Source organism: Hyla sarda, chromosome 2 (assembly GCF_029499605.1).
Source record: "Hyla sarda isolate aHylSar1 chromosome 2, aHylSar1.hap1, whole genome shotgun sequence".
Lineage (NCBI taxonomy): Eukaryota > Metazoa > Chordata > Amphibia > Anura > Hylidae > Hyla > Hyla sarda.
The window spans coordinates 294,975,956-294,997,777 of record NC_079190.1 but is presented as its reverse complement, the minus strand read 5'-3'; the positions used below and the strand labels follow the sequence as shown (position 1 = coordinate 294,997,777).

At 44.9% G+C, this 21,822-nt stretch overlaps 1 protein-coding gene across 4 annotated transcripts in view; it reads right to left on the bottom strand.

Moving 5' to 3' along the window:
* KDM5B (lysine demethylase 5B) overlaps window positions 1-21,415 on the bottom strand; it is a 110,878-nt gene extending 89,463 nt beyond the window's left edge. The window contains exons 1-2 of one of the 4 annotated variants that reach the window (XM_056557536.1): window positions 20,753-21,415; window positions 1,812-1,889 (exon numbers count right to left, since the gene is read on the bottom strand). Coding sequence is in view for 3 of the 4 variants with exons in the window: in XM_056557535.1 (XP_056413510.1) it covers window positions 1,812-1,889; window positions 20,040-20,174 (213 nt within the window). In the remaining variant the exon portion in view is untranslated. The other 3 variants (XM_056557533.1, XM_056557535.1, XM_056557537.1) reach the window with 3 other exon arrangements.
* Between the last annotated feature and the right edge of the window lie 407 nt (window positions 21,416-21,822).

Genomic DNA, 21,822 nt, shown 5'->3' with positions numbered 1-21,822 from the left:
GAAAAATGAAACAATTTTTCAACCTATGAATAATCCTTAAAACAAAAACAAAAAATCTACACAAAGATATTGGCTTCAAGTGAAATGTAAACACATTTTTTTTTATATATATAACTATTTATATAAGTTTTGTCATTTTTCATATTATCAAAAGAGACAAGGTAGACAACAAAGAGGAAATACAACAACATTTCTCTAACAAGTATAATATCACACTTGTCCTATAATACAGTAATTCTCGCCCAATTGCCTACACAGACAAGTATAGGTAGTATGTATGTGGAAAACAACAGTAGCCAAAGAAAGTAAGTGTACTCCTGAACAGCACTCAATTGGAAATTTAAATGTTGCATACCCCTTTCAACATAGTAAGAATATTCATATTATATGAAGTTGATCAGGAGAGCATATGCTTCGGATTCAGAGCTAAATGTAGATAAACTTATTGTTAGACAGCTCCATACAAACTATACCAGGGCAAGTGGTGGATAATGTGTAATATGAGAATAATACACTACGAGTAAAAAGTTGTATTAAAACAAAATAATAGGATAGGTATAGAGAGAAAGACTAAGGGGACAAAGATAAGATCTAAGAAGGAGTAAACAAAAAAGGAGGGTATTTCAGGATTTTTTTTTATTTGACAATATTATATATATTATTATTTCATAATATAGTGTCTGTACCTGTGTGTGACGGTTTTCTCACAATTCTTCTGTGATTTTCACCCCAATATTTATTTTTAACAGTATACAAAATGACTGTCTCAGATTTTCCCAGGTTGCAATGTGCCCGAGACCTGACTCACTAGTCAGCTGATGACAGGGAGCCTGTCTGCTTCAATGGGGGGAGCGATCGCTTGGTGGGAGAGAGATCAATCTGCAACTAATGCAACAGCTGTAGGCACCCTGACTGAAAACCACAGGTCTTTTGAATGGATGCAGCTCATTTATGTTTCAAATGGGTGGGGTGGCTGATGTGTGGGGAGGACAGACAATGGAATTATGGGATTTGTAGTCAAAAAAAGAAAACTGAAACAGGAAATACCAGTTCACAAAAAGCTAGTAAAAGTGTTATGGTAATCTCACAACATAGCCATTTAGCCCCAAGACAAGTGCAGATCCTTCCCAAGCATGTACATTACTGCCTGCCAGGTATGTACTAAAATCACCTTATGGTAGATAACCCCTTTAAGAAAATAAGGGTAGACAATAGAAGAAACTTATGAGTACAAAAAATGCATAAATAAATAAGAGATATGGACAAGCTCACGCAGTTTCTCCCGAACCTCACTCCATTTACCAAGGGGTGTGACCCTCTAAGTAATTATCCCAGTCCTTCCATATGATATTAAAGTAAGACAGCCGGTTTTCTGTCATCGCTGATAAATATTCCATCCGCTTACACAGAAGCAAGGAGTTTGCTCTGTACTACCTATTACTGGGTGCTGGGCCTTCGGTTAAGGGATAACATGTCCAGGGACAGAGTACCCATTAAGCCAGAGTTCTTCACATTTGTGTTACCACAAAGAAGAAATCACTAGCAGCCCTGTAACTATGCAGGAACTGCAAGTCAGTCCTATTAACTTGAGACTGTTCTCTGCACAGCACCTGAATTGGAGCAGATGTGGGTAGAGAAAACATTGAAGAGACTAACACCCTACAGTTTACAAATAAGCATTTGACGGCATATCACTATGCTAGACATGTGGGGTCAAGCATACTCTTTTACAACAGAAATGCTAGTCTAACACTGGCATAATCGCTTCACTCCATTACTAATAGTAAAAATAAGTGATAAAACAAATTTACCTCAAGTTCATTAAGTCTTTGTATACGTGGGGTGAAGTGAAGTTTATCAACATCACAAGCAAATGGAGGCTGCCAGTCCTGCAGAAAAATAAAATGGACAATACTTTACAAATAGTGCATTTTTCATATTTTCCCCAAACAAATACCTTTTCATAGATTTATAAAAAAAAATAAAAAATCCCATTGCATTATAAAGCATAATCCAACAATTTACATTTGTTTTGGTCAGATTAGAGATGAGCGAAGTTACAGTGATTCGATTTGTCACAAACTTCTCGGCAGTTGCTGACTTTAGTCTGCATGAATTAGTTCAGCTTTCAGGTGCTCCGGTGGGTTGGAAAAGGTGGATACAGTCCTAATAGACTCTCTCCTAGGACTGTATTCATCTTTTCCAGCCCACCAGAGCACCTGAAAGCTGAACTAATTTATGCAGACTAAAGTCAGCAACTGCCGAGCCGAGAAGTTTGTGACGAATCGAATCACTATAAGTTCGCTCATCTCTAGGTCAGATAAATGGCAATGAAAACCGCTTTCCTCCAAAATAACAGTCTTCCACACAAGGAACTGCAGAGCAAAATATTAGTAATCCAGGACTGAATGTGTTAGCCCACTTTTCCCTAAAACATGAAATTTACAAAGCATGCATAGATATAACTGCTATAATATATTCATTAAGACATCTCAGGAAAAAATTTTTTACTACCAGGCAGTAACACGATATTGTTTAACAGTACCCCTGCCGCTCGTTTAACCAGGCAAACAATGCTGTTCCAGTCCTACTGCTCACCCATGTGACAGGCACTAGGACTGCCCGATTCCCAGTGTCTATTCTGTGAATCAATACGGATGCGTAGAAAACACACGAGTCCCACAGAAAACATTGGAAAAGCAGTGAACCTGGAAAAGCATAGGATTGTAGAAAAATTCCTGCCCAAAGTGTGGGCAGGACAAGCAGGGCACTGTGCATGCGTCTGGCTTGTCAGCCTGCTGTGTGAGCCAGGGGTGTCACAGAGACTCCGTGCACAGCCCTGCTTGTCTACCCACACTTCCTGTATTGCGTCTCTGCACAGACACACGGGCAATAGCTGAACAGACAACATTTTTAACCCCTTAAGGACCGAGCCCTTTTTCACCTTAAGGACCAGAGCATTTTTTGCAATTCTGACCACTGTCACTTTAAACATTAATAACTCTGGAATGCTTTTAGTTATCATTCCGATTCAGAGATTGTTTTTTCGTGACATATTCTACTTTAACATAGTGGTAAAATTTTATGGTAACTTGCATCCTTTCTTGGTGAAAAATCCCCAAGTTTGATGAAAACAAAATGATAATTTTGGATTTTTCTAACTTTGAAGCTCTCTGCTTGTAAGGAAAATGGATATTCAAAATAATTTTTTTTGGGTTCACATATACAATATGTCTACTTTATGTTTGCATCATAAAATTTATGAGCTTTTACTTTTGGAAGACACCAGAGGGCTTCAAAGTTCAGCAGCAATTTGGAAATTTTTCACAAAATTTTCAAACTCGCTATTTTTCATGGACCAGTTCAGGTTTGAAGTGGATTTGAAGGGTCTTCCTATTAGAAATACCCCATAAAAGACCCCATTATAAAAACTACACCCCCCAAAGTATTCAAAATGACATTCAGTAAGTTTATTAACCCTTTAGGTGTTTCACAGGAATAGCAGCAAAGTGAAGGAGAAAATTCAAAATCTTCATTTTTTACACTCGCATGTTCTTGTAGACCCAATTTTTGAATTTTTGCAAGGGGTAAAAAGGAGAACATTTTTACTTGTATTTGAAACCCAATTTCTCTCGAATAAGCACATACATCATATGTCTATGTTAATTGTTCAGCGGGTGCAGTAGAGGGCTCAGAAGGGAAGGAGCGACAAATGGTTTTTGGGGGGCATGCCGCATTTAGGAAGCCCCTATGGTGCCAGGACAGCAAAAAAAAAAAAACACATGGCATACCATTTTGGAAACTAGACCCCTCAGGGAAAGTAACAAGGGGTAAAGTGAACCTTAATACCCCACAGGTGTTTTATGACTTTTGTATATGTAAAAAAAAAAAAAAAATTCTTACCTAAAATGCTTGTTTTCCCAAAAATTTAACATTTTTAAAAAGGGTAATAGCAGAAAATACCCCCCAAAATTTGAAGCCCAATTTCTCCCGAGTACGGCGATACCCCATATGTGGCCCTAAACTGTTGCCTTGAAATACGACAGGGCTCCAAAGTGACAGCGCCATGCGCATTTGAGGCCTAAATTAGGGACTTGCATAGGGGTGGACATAGGGGTATTCTATGCCAGTGATTCCCAAACAGGGTGCCTCCAACTCCCAGCATGCCTGGACAGTCAGTGGCTATCTGGCAATACTGGGAGTAGTTGTTTTGCAACAGCTGGAGGCTCCGTTCTGGAAACAGTGGCGTACCAGACGTTTTTCATTTTTATTAGGGAGGGGGGCTGTGTAGGGGTATGTGTATATGTAGTGTTTTTTACTTTTTATTTTATTGTGTGTTAGTGTTTTTAGGGTACAGTCACACGGGCGGGGGGTTCACAGTAGTTTCTCGCTGGCAGTTTGAGCAGCGGCAGAAAATTTGCCACAGCTCAAACTTGCAGCCGGCTACTTACTGTAATCTTCCGCCCATGTGAGTGTACCCTGTACGTTCACATTGGGGGGGGGGGGGGGGAGGAACATCCAGCTGTTGCAAAACTACAACTCCCAGCATGGACGGTCTATCAGTGCATGCTGGGAGTTGTAGTTTTGCAACAGCTGGAGACACACAGGTTGTGAAACACCGAGTTTGGTAACAAACTCAGTGTTTTGCAACCAGTGTGCCTTCAGCTGTTGCAAAAGCTACAACCCCCAGCATGTACGGACAGCAGAAGGGCATGCTGGGTCTTGTAGTTATGCAACAGCCAGAGGCATACTACATTGGCTGGGGATGCTGGGGATTGTAGTAATGCAACAGCTGGAGACACACTGGTTTGCTACTTAACTCAGTGCGCCTTCAGCTGTTGCAAAACTACAACTCTCAGCAGTCACCGACAGCCAACGGGCATGCTGGGAGTTGTAGTTATGCAACCACCAGATGCACCACTACAACTCCCAGCATGCACTTTAGCTGATTGTGCAAGCTGGGAGTTGTAGTGATACAACAGCTGAAGGTACACTTTTCCATAGAAAGAATGTGCCTCCAGCTGTTGCAAAACTACAAGTCTCAGCATGCCCATAAGGGCATGCTGGGAGTTGTGGTGGTCTGCCTCCTGCTGTTGCATAACTACAGCTCCCATCATGCCCTTTTTGCATGCTGGGAGCTGTTGCTAATCAACAGCAGGAGGCTGTCACTCACCTCCTGCTGCTGCTCCACGATGCCGCCGCACAGGACAGTCCCTCGTCGTCTCCGCCGCCGCCACCGCTCCTGGGGCCCCGATCCCAACAGGGACGCCGGGGGTCGGGGTCCCCAGCACCCGGGGTCTTCTTCCCGCACCCGCTCACGTCCTCCGGAAGAGGGTTGCGGGAGTGACACCCGCAGCAGGTGCCCTGATTGGTCGGCCGGAAATCCGGCCGACGAATCAGGGCGATCGTGAGGTGGCACCAGTGCCACCTCACCCCTGCTGGCTCTGGCTGTTCGGGGCCATCTTTGACGGCCCCGATCAGCCAGTAATTCCGGGTCATCGGGTCACTGGAGACCCGATTGACCCGGAATCCGCCGCAGATCGCTGGACTGAATTGTCCAGCGATCTGCGGCAATCGCCGACATGGTGGGACATAATGACCCCCCTGGGCGATATGCCGGGATGCCTGCTGAACGATTTCAGCAGGCATCCGGCTCCGGCTCCGCTCCGGCTAGCGGCGGGGGCCGGAAATGCTCAGGGCGTATCCATACGCCCTCGGTCCTTAAGGACTTGTAAACGGGGGCGTATGGATACGCCCTATGTCCTTAAGGGGTTAAACCCAAAAAATACACTTTTTTTTAACCAATGTATATTACACGTAAATACTGACCCTGATTTACCAAGGAAGGAGTGTAGTTTTCTTTGAGGGTTTTAATTCCCTACATGTATTTTTTTAACAGTATTTACTAATGTTTCCTTACATTTTGCACTTTTCCCTACATTTATTCATTTATTTTTTGCTGCAACTGCTCTGAGCTTTGGGGTTTTTCTCAGCTCAAATATAGATATAAAAAGTGACCAAAAATGCACTATTTTGGACTTTGGAATTTTTTTGCACGTACGCCATTGACCGAGCGGTTTAATTAATGATATATTTTTATAAATCGGACATTTCCGCACGCGGTGATACCATATATGTTTATTTTTATTTACAGTTTTTTTTTATTGGAAAAGGGGGGTGATTCAAACTTTTAATAGGGGAGGAGTTAAATGATCTTTATTCACTTTTTCTTTTCACTTTTTTTTAGCAGTGTTATAGCTCCCATTGGGACCTATAACATTGCACACACTGATCATCATTGATCACTGGTTTCTCATAAGAAACCAGTGATCAACGATTCTGCCGCATGACTGCTCATGCCTGGATCTCAGGCACTGAGCAGTCATTCGGCGATCGGACAGCGAGGAGGCAGGAAGGGGCCCTCCCGCTGTCCTGTAAGCTGTTCGGGATGCCGCGATTTGCCGCGGCTATCCCGAACAGCCCGACTGAGCTAGCCGGCAACTTTCACTTTTAGCCGCGCGGCTCAGCTCTGAGCGCGCGGCTAAAGGGTTAATAGCACGCTGTGCCGCGATCGGCGCTGCACGCTATTAGAGGCGGGTCCCGGCTTCACTATGACGCCGGGCCCGCCGTGATAGGACGCGGGGTTACTGTGTAACCCCGCATTATATCAGGAGAGCAGGACCAAGGGCGTACCTGTACGCCCTTGGTCCTTAAGGGGTAAAAAAAAAAAAAAAAAAAAAAAAAAAAAAAAAAAAAAAAGCATAGCTGGTACAAGGAGCTGGATTTTTTTTATTGCATAACCATACATGCACACAATTACAAGGCACACTAAACCACGATTTCAACGCTTACTGTGTGGGCATCACACGCATACAATTCCAACTGCATATCATACTATCAAAGGTGGGTTGATAAATTGACTGCACATGCCTAAAAATCCTTATTTGTTAGAAACATATCTTCCCAAGACAATAATGGAAGTGAGCAGCCAGACAAACGATCATTGAGCGGTTATTTGTGTAGCCGTTCATTCAACGGGGGCCGCCTAAATGGTTTTTGAAACAGGAAGCGATTGACTTGTTTCTAATCAATTAGCGCTATGATACGCATGTGCAAAGGGACCCCCAACTTCATGTAGCTGCCAAGCAACCAGAATGCTAGAGATCCAGGGAAGTCAGTCAAAGTATAGAAGAGATTTCATATACCCACTTAGGTGAAGATTACAGCAGACAGCAGAATAGCTGCCACCTGAATGCTGTATTCATATGCTGTATTACTTTGTAAAAAAGCCAAAGGCCTTATAGTGTTATGCAGCACCTTGTCACAGGTTTTCACACATGCATTGAGTCTTAGGGTATATGTTCACACAGCAGAATGTCTGTGCGGAATTCCACATGGACATTCTGCAGCAGCAGAGTCCCATTTATTTAAATAGGATTCTGCTGCACTGTTCACACTGCAGAATTTCTGCAAATCTGTGTAAAGGAAGAGCGTGCCGTAATCCAAAGCATCCAGATTGCCTTTTTCATTTATTTTTTTTTTAAAGCCTCTGAAAAATCAAAAAACAAACAACAAAAGTCATCTGATTGGCTGCTATAGGCAATTGCTTCCTTTTTCCTCTACACAGGTTTTGATAAATGTTCCCCTATGATACTTTCAGTGCAGTTCAGTTAATTAGACCCACAGTTAAGCCAGGACTCGTGGTTATTAAAATACAACCGTATTATTGTGAAACCCTTACAACCTTAGGCTTCCTTCAGACCATTTTTACACCCCAATTTATGGCCTGAAGAATATGCAACAATGAACTGCATCTATTTCGTAATTTGTGATGCAGTTTTTTAAGCTTTTGGCGCCCATGTTGGCCCCTCTGCCGATAACAGCCGGGACCTGCCATGCATGAATCGAGTGTAGCTCCTGCGCTCGCATCATAGTATAGGATAAAAACGTACGTTCCTGGTGCGTGAAGTATCAACGCATCAAAATGTATTCAATCCGAAGAAAGTAAATCAAGCGCACTCACCATTAATGATGCTTCTCCAATGTTCTTTATTTCATGTCACTGTGACAAGGTGCAGGGGGGGGGGGGGGGGTGGAGGTTGCGGTTCATGAAACAGCGCCTCATAAGGCCCTACATGCATCAGGATGTATATTTACGTACATTGTCCTTAGGGGGTTAAATCTAGAAATTCATGCAATTCGTATTATTCCTTACAAGTCTGTAATTCTATTGTCATATGCTTCAAAGGATTTTTATTGAATGCGATGGGGAAAAAAATGCTACCTGCAGAGGACTATGGGAGGAAAAATGCCACAAACTGGGTGAAAAATCACCTCAGCTAGATCAAGCTGCAATTTGGAAAAGTGCCATTGAGCTTAAAACACTATTTAAAGAGAGAAAGAAAAAAATAAATTTAGAGACAAAGCATTGGAGGTATGACATTTTATTTTCCACTATTGATTCCCAGCAAATCTGGGCCCACCATTTTTTAAGAAAAACAACACCATACATAACCCATTGTTTTTTCTTCCCCCGAAACCCCTTATGTGAAACCCCCTTTAGGGCATGGTCCCACGCAGTGTATACACAGCTGATTTTGCTACCCATAGATCTTAAATGGTAGGAAAATACACAGTAAATTGTCTGCACCTGATTTTGCTACCGATTGACTTCAATAGGTAGGAATACGCCACATATACTCTATGTGGAACCTTACCCTTAGGGTGTATTTACACAAACAGTATCCTGCACATATTTGATTTTATGCTGCAGTTTTCAATGTCAACTAAATGATTAAACAGAGCTTCAAATCATGCGCATCAAATATGGGTGGGATACTGTACCTGTAAATAGACTCTTAAAGGAGTACTCCGGGATGTTAAAATTGTGCCCCATACTGTTGGCAGTAAGAAAAATAAAAGATACATACATGCCGCTGCTCCCACCTGGGCCTGCGGTAACCTGTTTCGGCCTCCGCCGCGATCCTCTTCCTGGTTGTCGTGGTCGGCGAGTCACTGTGACGTTTTCGGCCCCGGCACTAGTTTTTGGGACCATAAACGTCACAGTGTGGGTCAGCCTATCGCCGGCTGAGGCGGGACTTCGCTGCGGCCGGTGATTTGCTGAGTGCAATATGACTCACCGACCACCGGCAACCAAGAAGTGGATTGCGGCGGAGGCCGAAACAGGTGACCGGAGGCCCCGGGTGAGCAGCAGCAGCTATGTTTCCTTTAATTTATTTATTTTTTTAACTGCAGGCAGTATGGGACATAATTTTAACATCCCAAAGGGTTTTCCAGGGTCCCAATGGTTTTTCTGTAATGGTAACTTATGACCAATCCACAGAATAGGTCATTAGTGTCACTGGTGGGAATCTGACAACTCGAACCTCACTGATCACAGGAATGGGGGTGTAATGCTACAGGGCTGAAGGGGGGAGATTTATCAAAACCTGCCCAGAGGAAAAGCTGCCCATAGCAACCAATCAGATCGCTTCTTTCATTTTTCAGAGCCCTTTTCAAAAATGAAAGAAGCAATCTGATTGGTTACTATGGGCAACTCAGCACCTTTTCCTTTGTACAGGTTTTGCTATATCTCCCCTAAGTGTTTGTTAAAGGGGTACTCCGCTGCCCTGCTTCCGGAAGTTTATTGTTCGGAATGCTGTGTGCGGGCTTCCGTGTTCAGGGCCACCCCTCGTGACGTCACGCCTGCCCCCTCAACGAAAGTCTATGGGAAGGGGACGGCCGTCACGCCCCCTTCCCATAGACTTTCGTTGAGGGGGCGGAGCGGGCCGTCACGAGGGGGCGAGCGTGACGTCCCTGAACCCAGAAGCCCACACACAGCGTTCCGAACAATAAACTTCCTTAAAATAAAAAATAAAATCTTAATCCTTCCTGTACTTATTAGCTGCTGACTACTACAGCAGAAATTCTTTTCCATTTTAAACAGTGCTCTCTGCTGACATCTCTGTCCATTTTAGGAACTGTTCAGGGTATAAGGAAATCCCCATAGCAAACAAATGCTGTTCTGAACAGTTCCTAAAATGGACAGAGATGTCAGAGAGCACTGTGCTCGTGATGTCAGCAGAAAGCTCTGTGTTTCAAAAAGAAAAGAATTTCTGCTGTAGTAGTCAGCAGCTAATAAGTAAAAGAAGGATTAAGATTTTTTAATAGAAGTAATTTACAAATCTGTTTAACTTTCTGGCACCAGTTGATAAAAAAAAAAAAAAGGAAAAGTTTTTCACCGGAGTACCCCTTCAAGTGGATTTACTAACATTTCACAAACTTTATGGACTGAAGATAACCGAATGCTGCACTCTGCCATCTTTAGACTCCACATTAAGTTTGAAAGTATCTGTTCTGTTCACAAATGGACACTCAGGATAACCATTCTTGTGATTAGGTAGGGTCTCAGTATTCAAGCATCCAATAATCAGACACTTCTCACATATTGTGTGATAAAGTGACATTACAGAAAAAACTTACTGGAGGTGTTTTACACTGTAAGGGTACGATCACACGAGCAGATTTTCGCAGCATATTTCGCTGCGGATCCGCCGCTGAAGGACCCTCTGTATTCTGCCTTTACATGTGCCTGCTCAGAGCAGCAATACGCCGCTAAGTGCAGAAACTGTGATGTGAGAGTCGCCGCGTGCATGCGCAGTACACTCGCACATCGCAGCAGCTCTCGGCCTGGCTCATTGAGAAGGGGGAGCAGCCGCAATGTGTGCAAGTACCCCGCACATGCGCGGCGACTCGCACATCATTCCTGCACGTAGCGGCGTATTGCCGCTCCAAGCAGGCACATGTGAAGGCAGAATACAGAGGGTCCTTCAGCGGTGGATCTGCAGCGTAAAGTACGCTGTGGATCCGCTCGTGTGAACGTACCCTTAGGCTAATAAGCATATGCCTTGAGTGTACTTACCACAGCACATTGCAATACCACACAAACAAAAAATGTTGCTGTGTAGTAACCAACTGCACAAAATGCTGTGTACAGATAACTTAAGGGCCCTTTTCTAGATAAGCTGATGTATGCTCTACATGAGCACAGATCTTGTAGACCAGAGCTCATTTAAGGGAGCCTATTACAAGGCTTGACTATCATGCGGGGAGGTCTGCATAACTTCTCTCTGGACCACTGCTGTCAGTTGTTGGTTACCCTATTACACGGGGAGATGTGTGGTGAAGAGCAACCTTTTTGACAGGTCAGAACAAAGCGATCATCAAACAAACTATTAGAGCGATATGGGCCAATTTGGCTGGTAATTGCCCCCATCTAATAGGGCCTAAGGCACTATAACCCCAGCATTTGCATGCCAGATACTTGATAAGCATCTTTTTCTAACAGACTAATAGTCCTTTTGCCTTTGTTGTGCTCTATTTTAAAGTTGTGTTTCTTCATGTTTGCGTATTTGACTAACAAGACAGAAACGCGTTGGATGGCTCTATAAGTAGTAGGGGTTAATACCTACAATCAGTTTGTTGTTCAAGATTACAGTCATTGTCAGAGTCCGACCGTGGGAACTCATATTATAATTATTTTATCAATGGTGATAGTAAACACATACACTGACTTTGATGGTGTTGTTTTATTAATATATATTAAAAGCTACGTTTTAGGCACCTATCTTCACAATTGTTAATAGTTTAGCTGCGATAGGTTTATTATTTTGGTTACGTAGAGCCAATACTCTTTACGTCAATTCTATAGTTTCTTCATAGCAGCCATTCTAAAGAGGTAAGGAGAAAGACAGACAACACCTTAACCAAAGATGAGGCAGGGGTATGTCTCAGACTACCTCAGACCTCCCATATAATCAATGTAGCTTATCTGTAGTCACAGATCACAACTCTATACTAATATAGGCAAGAAGCAGCCAAGCCAGAGAAGCACTTTGAGCCTACAGCTTGGTATTCAACTATAAACAAGGCAAAAATCCCATGTAGTCACATACTCTGCAATTTCTACTCTACATCTGTGGTGCAATTCCAAGCTGTCACACAATGCACAGCATACACAATCCCTAAATATCCGCATATTAATAAATCAAAAGTTGGAGCATTAGCAAAAATTCCCCAGTACGTTTCTTCTACATAGAGACCGGCAATTCTCTATTCAGTTGCTGTGGCTATTTTTGAAAAAGCAACAATATTCCTTGACTAAGGACATGCTTGTCCAAAACGCGTAGGCTGCTGTGCCCATTGTGTATTTTTATGCTTCAATAAATTGGATCCTTTTACCTGCCGTTGGTGCCGGATTACTCTTTTCTGCTTGTACTGAAGGAGGGGAGGCGCTACCCCACAGCCTGAGCACAACGGAGGTAGTGAGGTTTGGAGCGAGCACTTGCTATATGGAAAATATTCATTGCCTCCTATAAAATCATTGCAGGAACAGACTTTATTGAATGTACAAGCTGCCAAATTGATAGTGTTGTCCTATGATTGGGTTCGATTTCTCTGTTACATCATATAAAGTAAGAGTAATTTAAAGCCAATGCCTTTGTATTTACATATTGCTGTTAAACCCTTGGTATGACATCCCAAATCTCAACCTATTGTTTTCAGTGTCAGCAGACAAGCAAGTCTAGCAGCTTAGTTCTGCTGACTGGATCCTTTAGCAAGTGTAGAGATTTCTACTATTGTGAAATCCAACCAATAAGAATCAGAGTGGTAGATTTGGCTTTTCCGTATTGGCAGTGAACACAAAGTTTACATCTACGGTAGGGTTGTTTTCACATTACGATTCCTGCATCTGAGGCACCAATATTAGCAGAATCTCAAACTTGGCTGCCATAGTATTTGTGCTCGCATTATTGCGGGCCTCGCTCAAGTCGTCCGACTTGAGATTCTGCCAACGTATTTGTGTCTAGGAGGGAAGACTCAATGTAGAGCCTGTTTAATGAGGTTTTAGTGGGACAAAATATCTTGATATCTAGGTATGGGAAGTAAAAAAAAATTATAAAATGCCCAAATACATTTTTTCTAAGACGTCAATTCAAGGCACAATGCAACACTGGGGTAAATCTATCAGTGGATTCGGTGTAGGTTTTGGTGAAAAATGATAGCAATTTTTGAGCAAGCACTTATTTGTGCAAACATTTTCAGGTTTTACTGTGTTTTGCACAAAAAATTGAGTGCTGCACAAATACCTAAAACTTTTAGTACACTAGTTTTCCGGTAAAAGCATTAAAAAATCCTTCCATTGTATAAAATTACATATTTTGGCTTTGAGATAACACTGGTAAGTGTGTGTGGCAATAGTCTCTTCTACTGCACATCTCTGAAAAGAGCCCTATGTTCTCCAAACTGGATCTCCAGATGTTGCAAAAACAGACTTCCAGTAAGCCCAGACAAAATTGAGGTCAATGGATGTCCGGACATGCTGGGAGTTTCAGTTTTGCAACATTTGGAGGTCAACAGTTTGGAGATCACTCCTCTACAGAAATTGGTACCATGTAAAATTAGGTTTATCCTGCAGCACATTGTGCAGGAGAAACGAGTCACCCTATATAACAATTGTGCCCACCATACCCCACCACCTTTAATAGGGTATATTTAGTTTCTGTGTCACTGCATATGAATCTAACCTTAGAAGATTAGTTGCCCAGATGGAACAACCCCTTGAAAGAATTTCCCACCACAAGGGTATGTTCACACGTACAGGATCTGATGCATATTTTTTGCAGCTAATGTTGCTACTAGAGATGAGCGAACTTCCAGTAAATTCGATTCGTCACGAACTTCTTGGCTCGGCAGTTGATGGCTTATCCTGCATAAATGAGTTCAGCTTTCAGGTGCTCCCGTGGGCTGGAAAAGGTGGATACAGTCCTAGGAGATTCTTTCCTAGGACTGTATCCACCCTTTCCAGCCCACCGGAGCACCTGAAAGCTGAACTAATTTATGCAGGATAAGTCATCAACTGCCGAGCCGAGAAGTTCATGACGAATCGAATTTACTGCAAGTTCGCTCATCTCTAGTTGCTACCCATTAAATGGTCAGATTCAAAAACCTTTTATATGTTGTACATCTTGGCAAAACATTAACCTTTCTAATATATTTCATAAGAAAACTTTATTTCCTTTTTTATAGAAATCATGGCTTATAAAGTCATATCTTTGTCCAAGCTGGAACACAGGCATAAACAAAGTCCAGTAAGTGAAGGTGGGTCTGATCATCAGACAGGAGAGCGAGAGCACAGAGGAGTGCCATCAGACAGGAGAGCGAGAGCACAGAGGAGTGCCATCAGACAGGAGAGCGAGAGCACAGAGGAGTCCTATCAGACAGGAGAGCGAGAGCACAGAGGAGTCCTATCAGACAGGAGAGCGAGAGCACAGAGGAGTGCCATCAGACAGGAGAGCAAGAGCACAGAGGAGTGCCATCAGACTGGAGAGCGAGAGCACAGAGGAGTGCCATCAGACAGGAGAGAGAGCACAGAGGAGTCCTATCAGACAGGAGAGAGCACAGAGGAGTACTATCAGACAGGAGAGAGCACAGAGGAGTACTATCAGACAGGAGAGAGAACAGAGGAGTGCTAGCTCACCCTCACTTACAGGACTTTGGTCATGCCTGCGCTTATGCTTGGACAAAGCCATGATTTTTAAAGCCAAGATGTAAAACATAGAAAGTTCTTGTATCTGACAGTGCCCATTCAACTACTAATAGGTAGCAAAATCAGCTGCAGAAAATATGCAGCAGATTCTGTATGTGTGAACATACCGTTAAGGAGATATTCCAGCTGTAGAAAAAAAATTTTTTAGACAATAACACAGTAATATAAAAAAAAAAACATTCACCTGCTCCGATCTCCTGCAGCTATTGTTCAGATGTATCCTGGTTCCTACGACATATCAACCCTGTAAGTACAGTCTGATCAACCAATCACTGGCCAAGGTAGGTCACCAGTGTAGCCAGAGATGGGTTGAGCAAGGCAATTCCTGCATGGTCAGGTCAGCTCAGCACTGAGGATTTTTTTTTTTTTTTTTTTTTTAATCAGAGTCCCTTTCTAATCTTTTTTGGGGATGGAATACCCTTTTAACATTTATTGCTTTTTCACAGTGCAAGTTAAATTGGTGGTGCTTCTAAACACCAAAATCGGCTCTCTTCCTTTCATCCTCCAATGGATGGATGAGATGGGGAGGAGATATATGGAAGAACCACTGAAAATGTAAGTAGCTTTCGCTACAACATCTATGTAAGGCAAACAATGGTAGACACAGCTCTCCCTCTCGCCCACTCCACAACACAAAACTAGGACCGGACCCTCGATCCAGAGTAACAGCAAAGACAAAAGGCAATGTCCAGCGTGGAAGTTCAAGCAATTCTCAGAAGTTAACTTATGAGAATTGCTTGAACTTCCATGCTGGACATTGCTTTTTGTCTTTGCTGTAACATCTATGTAAGATACAACAGCCAGAGGCAAACCAGACTATATATATGGTCAACTAATTTTAAGGGACTGCCCAGTAGGGATCGACCGATATTTTTTTAGGGCCGATACCGATAATCGGTGGAGGTTAGGGCAGATAGCCGATAACTTATACCGATATTCCGGTATAAGTTATCCGCTATTTATCCCCCCTCGACACCGCTGCGGGCGCTTTAAATCAATGCACTGCAGTGGCTTTTGCGGTGCCATAGGCCGCCACCACCCACTTCTCTTCCCTACCTGTCAGGGTGGTCAGGGCCATCCATCCTTCCTGTAATGTCCGGCGGCATTCGGGGTGGGGGGTGCACCGGTCTGGGCTGTCCTTCTCCGGGGGTCCTCTTCTCCACTCCGGGCAGGCTCCGGCCTAGTACGCTGCATAGACGCCGCTACGCGGTGACGCCCATGCGCAGCGACGCACCTGACATCACGGCGTAACGGCGCCTATGCAGCGTACTAGGCCGGAGCCTGCCCGGAGTGGAGAAGGACAGCCCGGACCGGTGCACCCTCCACCCGGAATGGCACCGGACACTACAGGAAGGAAGGATGGATGGCCCAGACCACCCCCATTACGGGTTTTTTTTTTATTGACTCGGAGGGTGGGGGAGGGGCCCGACCGCTATAGCGGTATGGGCAAAAATCCATACCGGTATACCGCCCAGCGGTGGGGGGTGCGACGCGGTGGGTCGGGGGGTGGTCGCGGTGCGGCGGTCGCGGGGGGCATTATCGGCAAGGTAATTGTTGATACCGATAATGCCCAAAATCGTGATTATCGGTCGCGGGGGGCATTATCGGCAAGGTAATTGCCGATACCGATAATGCCCAAAATCGTGATTATCGGCCGATATTATCGGCCATACCGATAATCGGTCGATCCCTACTGCCCAGGTACTTTCCTGCCAGACCTTACATGAGACAGAAAGATGCAACTGCACACTGGGTGGTAAGTTTGTAAAGGCAACCATCTGGCAATCAGCAGGTACTGTGCTTGTGTGTTCTAAGTAAGGCTAGGTTCACACAGCCATTTGCATCCGACCCATTAACTGTGCTTGCACCGTTTTTTCCTCCGCTAAACTTGACAGAACTGCCGACAGAGCTCCACCTTATGGAGCTTGACGGCGGTGTGAACAAGGCCTAAGGCAATCCATGCACAATGCTGTGTTGTCTCCAAAATGTAACAACTTAAAGGAGAACTCCAGGGAATTGTTTTTACCCATTATGCCCAGGCTGTCAGAATTAAAACACAATCATCATCTTACCTTCTGCCACCAATATCGTTATCCAGTCCTCCGGGGCAAGTCTTCTTTCAGCTTTTGGTGTGCGACACATCACACTGTGGCTCAGCTAGTCGCCAGCCGCAGCGATGTCCTGCCTCGGCTGGTGATAGATAAGTGGCAGTGTCATGTAACATGCCTGGGCACCAGAAAGAAGGCCAGGCCTGTTACATGACACTGGCTGAGGCGGGATATTGCTGCATCTGGTGACTAGCTGAGCCACAGTGTGATGTGCCGGCCACCAAAAGCTGAAATTGCAGTGTGACATGTCAGGCACCAAAAGCCGGAGGAGCACTGGGCCAGAGGATGGCAATATTGGCAGCACCAGTGGAAGGTAAGTTAATGTTTATTTTATTTTTTATTCTGGTAGCCCAAGCATAATGGTGAGAAAGAATAAAAATGGAATTATCCTTTAATGTCAGATCAAATAGAAGAGCACACCAGGCCAAAGCCTTTAATGTCAGATCGGATACCTGGATAACACCTTTAATGTCAGACTATGTTATGAGTAGGTCTAGACAAACTATAATTTGAGGTCAGATGGAGAGTATGCCTGGACAACCCTTTCTATTTGGGGTCAGATGGAGAGTATGCCTGGACAACTCTTTCTATTTGAGATCAGATGGAGTGTATGCCTGGACAACCACTTCTATTTGAGGTCAGATGGAGAGTGTGCCTGGACAACCCTTTCTATTTGAGGTCAGATGGAGAGTGTGCCTGGACAACCCTTTCTATTTGAGGTCAGATGGAGAGTATGCCTGGACAACCCTTTCTATTTGAGGTCAGATGGAGAGTATGCCTGGACAACCACTTCTATTTGAGGTCAGATGGAGAGTGTGCCTGGACAACCCTTTCTATTTGAGGTCAGATGGAGAGTGTGCCTGGACAACCCTTTCTATTTGAGATCAGATGGAGTGTATGCCTGGACAACCACTTCTATTTGAGATCAGATGGAGAGTATGCCTGGACAACCCTTTCTATTTGAGGTCAGATGGAGAGTATGCCTGGACAACCCTTTCTATTTGAGGTCAGATGGAGAGTATGCCTGGACAACCCTTTCTATTTGAGGTCAGATGGAGAGTATGCCTGGACAACCCTTTCTATTTGAGATCAGATGGAGAGTATGCCTGGACAACCCTTTCTATTTGAGATCAGATGGAGAGTATGCCTGGACAACCCTTTCTATTTGAGATCAGATGGAGAGTATGCCTGGACAACCTTTTCTATTTGAGATCAGATGGAGAGTATGCCTGGACAACCCTTTCTATTTGAGATCAGATGGAGAGTATGCCTGGACAACCCTTTCTATTTGAGATCAGATGGAGAGTATGCCTGGACAACCCTTTCTATTTGAGATCAGATGGAGAGTATGCCTGGACAACCCTTTCTATTTGAGGTCAGATGGAGAGTATGCCTGGACAACCCTTTCTATTTGAGATCAGATGGAGAGTATGCTTGGACAACCCTTTTGATTGGAGATCAGATGGAGAGCATGCTTGGACAACCCCTTCAACGTCCGATCAAAGGAGATTATGCGTGGACACCCTATTTAACATGTGGAAATCAATCCACTTTTTCATTTAAGAGCTATAACAAAATAAAATGCTTACAAAAGACTAAACTAATTTACAGGTAAAAACACAAGAAACACTTTCAGCAACACTAGCTTTTGTTGTAAAATATCTTCTCTGCACCAAAAAAATATATAAAAAAAAGTCAGGTAAAAGCTGGAAAAGCAGGTGGCGATTAGGTTGTGGTTACGGTAATAAAGTGTACATTTATGCAGCTTTAAGTCAACATGTGACATGAAGATGGTTGTGTCAGGCAATATAGGAAACTTTCTATGCTGCATCTCTGCTGCTATCAGCTTGTGTGGCTGTGTGTAAAATGGTGGACAGGGCTGAATGAGAAAGATGGAGGAGGCAGTCAGAAAACATGGATGGCCTAGAACTACAAGCTTAGTCTTTGAAGCAAGCCAAGGTCTGACCACTCCAATTACCACATCCTGCAGCTCAGTCATAAAAACACTACAATGACAATATGGAGCTGCTGTAATCCTGTGCTGAGGATGCACTTCTGCCCATGCCTCACACAAAAGCCCCAAAGTCACCCATAACCTGCTCCCTGCACTGCCATCCTAAAGTAGAGCCAGAAGAATGCTCCAGAATCCAGTGTAAACTGAGGGTCTGCCTGCTGTGCCCTGAAAAGCTAAAGATGGCTGCTGAAAGAAAAACTACTACTGGCAAAACTAAAGGATTGCCATAATACTACATGTATTGAAGTCTTTCCATACAGCATATAGACAAATCATTAATAGGGGGATATTAATGTCACTGATTCATCTGCTCTATGAAATATGTATGCCAGGAGATGGATAACCTTCCAGGATAGAACACAGTAAGGGGCTGTTTACTAGGCTTGGAGAAGTTTTAAAGATGGCTAACCAGCAGGGTGTGATCTTCATGTATCCTTGTGTAATGGGATTACCATACAGGAGAAAGGAACATACAATAGGCAGGGAATGGGAACTAGGTGGAATATCACTATATACCCACAGAGGGCACAGCACACAAACATGCTAGCCAAAGGCACAAAGGCACACAGTGGGGGCAGGATGCAGGCTCCTCTACTACAGCCTCCATATTGCAGGGGCCATACAGGAGGACTTTCATGTCAGCAACAGGAGAATGTGCCCCCTGGCAGGACAATGCCAATAGGGCTCCATGTAAGAGCTGCTGCCTGTGGTGAACACGAAATGGCCACTGCTGCATTGTCACAGCTCCCATGGCTGCCCTCACTGGGGCACCATCTTACAGCACTGACACTTTTGCCCGTCTTTGTCACACTTGGTGGCAGGAGGAGGACGCAGGCTGCAGTTTGGGGGGAACTTTCCCTGGTAATATGGAGGTTAGTGCTGCGGTGTCAAGCTCTGTGGTGTCATGTTATGATAGGGTAACCCCCCACACACCCCCCTCCTCTCAGCACACACAAAGGATTGGGGTCTCGGACGCCATATTGAAGACTTCCTGTAGGCCCCCCGAGCTGTCTCAGGTACACTCTCCATTATATTAGGGGAGAAGACTTCCGAGAGTTTACACCTCAACATGAAGTGCGGGGCTGCCTTCCCCAGGCTCCAGGGGCTCGCCTCACACTGCGCCCCAATATCCCGTCAGCGGAGGTAACATGGGTTCCAGCCGTGATGACGTCTCCGCTCCTCGGGGCTCTCCTGTGGCTTGTGTGCACTCACCGGGGGCCACCTGGACCCTGAGCTGGAGTGATGGGCAGGTGACTGACGGGCTGAGCGGAGCCCACTCTACGCGTGTCCACCCCCTGCCCATACTCACCGGTGGCGGTCGGACCTTACAGATGCCCGTGCGCTCGGCGATCGGTCGGATCTTGTTGATGTAGGCATAGGGGTCCCTGAACTCTTCCCGGGTGGGCTCGAACACCGGACACTCCGGCGGGGGTACGAACTCCATCTCGCCAGGAAGTAACCTCAATCAGGGAAGCGCTAACCGACCAGTCTCCACCGAGAAGCCGAGACCCCGGGAACACCGGGTGAGCAGTCCACGAGGTAGGCGGAGCAAGATGAACCAACCGACAGAGAACGAGAGAGCGAGGCCGCAGGGAGCACAGCCAAGTGAAAGGTGTGCATCCGCGGAGTAGGGGTGGCAGAAGACAAATAGTCCCAGTGTGCGCTCGGGTCACGTCAACAGAGCTGAGTGTTATGAATCAATGGGCGCCCAGGACAGGCTGCGAGTGCTGCCCGCTGCTGGTGAACCGCCGTGTCATGATTTTATGTGTATGTATATATATATATATATATAAGTGCCCCTCCAATGTCAGCTAAACACACACGGTTTATTATTCAGTGTACGTGATCAATGCCGTTGCCGGTGGTCACAGGGGAAGGCAGTGGGTCCCAGCTATGTAGACTCGAATATTTACTAATAATGTCTGACTACTGCGGTACCGCTTGGCTTATTCACACACGTATTTGTCAGCATCGCTAGTAGTGAAGGGGGAGTGAAGCATATAGACTGGGTTGCCTCCATACTGTGTTCTATTGGTGCCTCCTCCGAACAGCCATTGGCCCTGCCTCCACAACTGACAGATTTCTTTTCAGCTCGACCAACTGGTTTCCAACTGTGGGATCTACTCCTTATGTTTACATGGGCGGATGGATCCGTACACAGCTGACTGCCACACCATCGCCGGGTCTACTTTTTTTAAAGAGCCTTATTCTGGAGCCCGATTGGTCGGCAGCGGCAGAGACGTCAGGCTGGGAGAGAGGCGTCTCTTACTACCTAGGTCTGGGAGTTCATTGTCTACATTTAGCTTGTCAGCGAGTCACGTGGTCCAGTGGAGGTGGAGCTCCGTCTCAGGCTGGGCGTGTCTGACGGCTCTCGGGGACCGCCTCCTATTATGTGCTGAAGATCAGCGATGGTTGGTCCTATCCCGGTACCACTAGTAACACAAGTCGTATGACATACACCAAGTGTGGCCCTGGTGAATAACTAACAGAACTTCATTGGCCACAAGTAATCTAAAGGACAGTAAAATAGAACCATCCACATTTAGGAAGCTGGTACAGATATCCAGGGCTGGCATTAGAATGCATGATGCCCTGTGCAAAACTGCCCTTTTGTGCCCCACCCATTTTTTACAGTTTCATAGCATTGTCATTGTTATGCTTTTGTTTGTAAGGTCCCATGCACACTATGAAAATTCTAGGTGGAGATTCCGTGTGTAGCAAGTGTCCTATGGTTTTCTTTTCTCAGCTTCCCAAAAATACGTGGGCAGAAGGTCATCCTCCATATCCTAAAAAATACCCCCTAGTCAGGGCCAGATTAAGGCTGCCTGGAAGACGGAGCACTTCATTATGTTACCCCCCACCCCCAACAGTTCCCCCACATTAGGTGCTGTATAGTTCCCCTACATTAGGTGCAGTATAGTTCCCCACATTAGGTGTAGTACAGTTCCCCCACATTAGGTGCAGTATAGTTCCCCACATTAGGTGCAGTACAGTTCCCCCACATTAGGTGCAGTACAGTTCCCCCACATTAGGTGCAGTACAGTTCCCCGTATTAGGTGTAGTATAGCTCCCCCACATTAGGTGCAGTATAG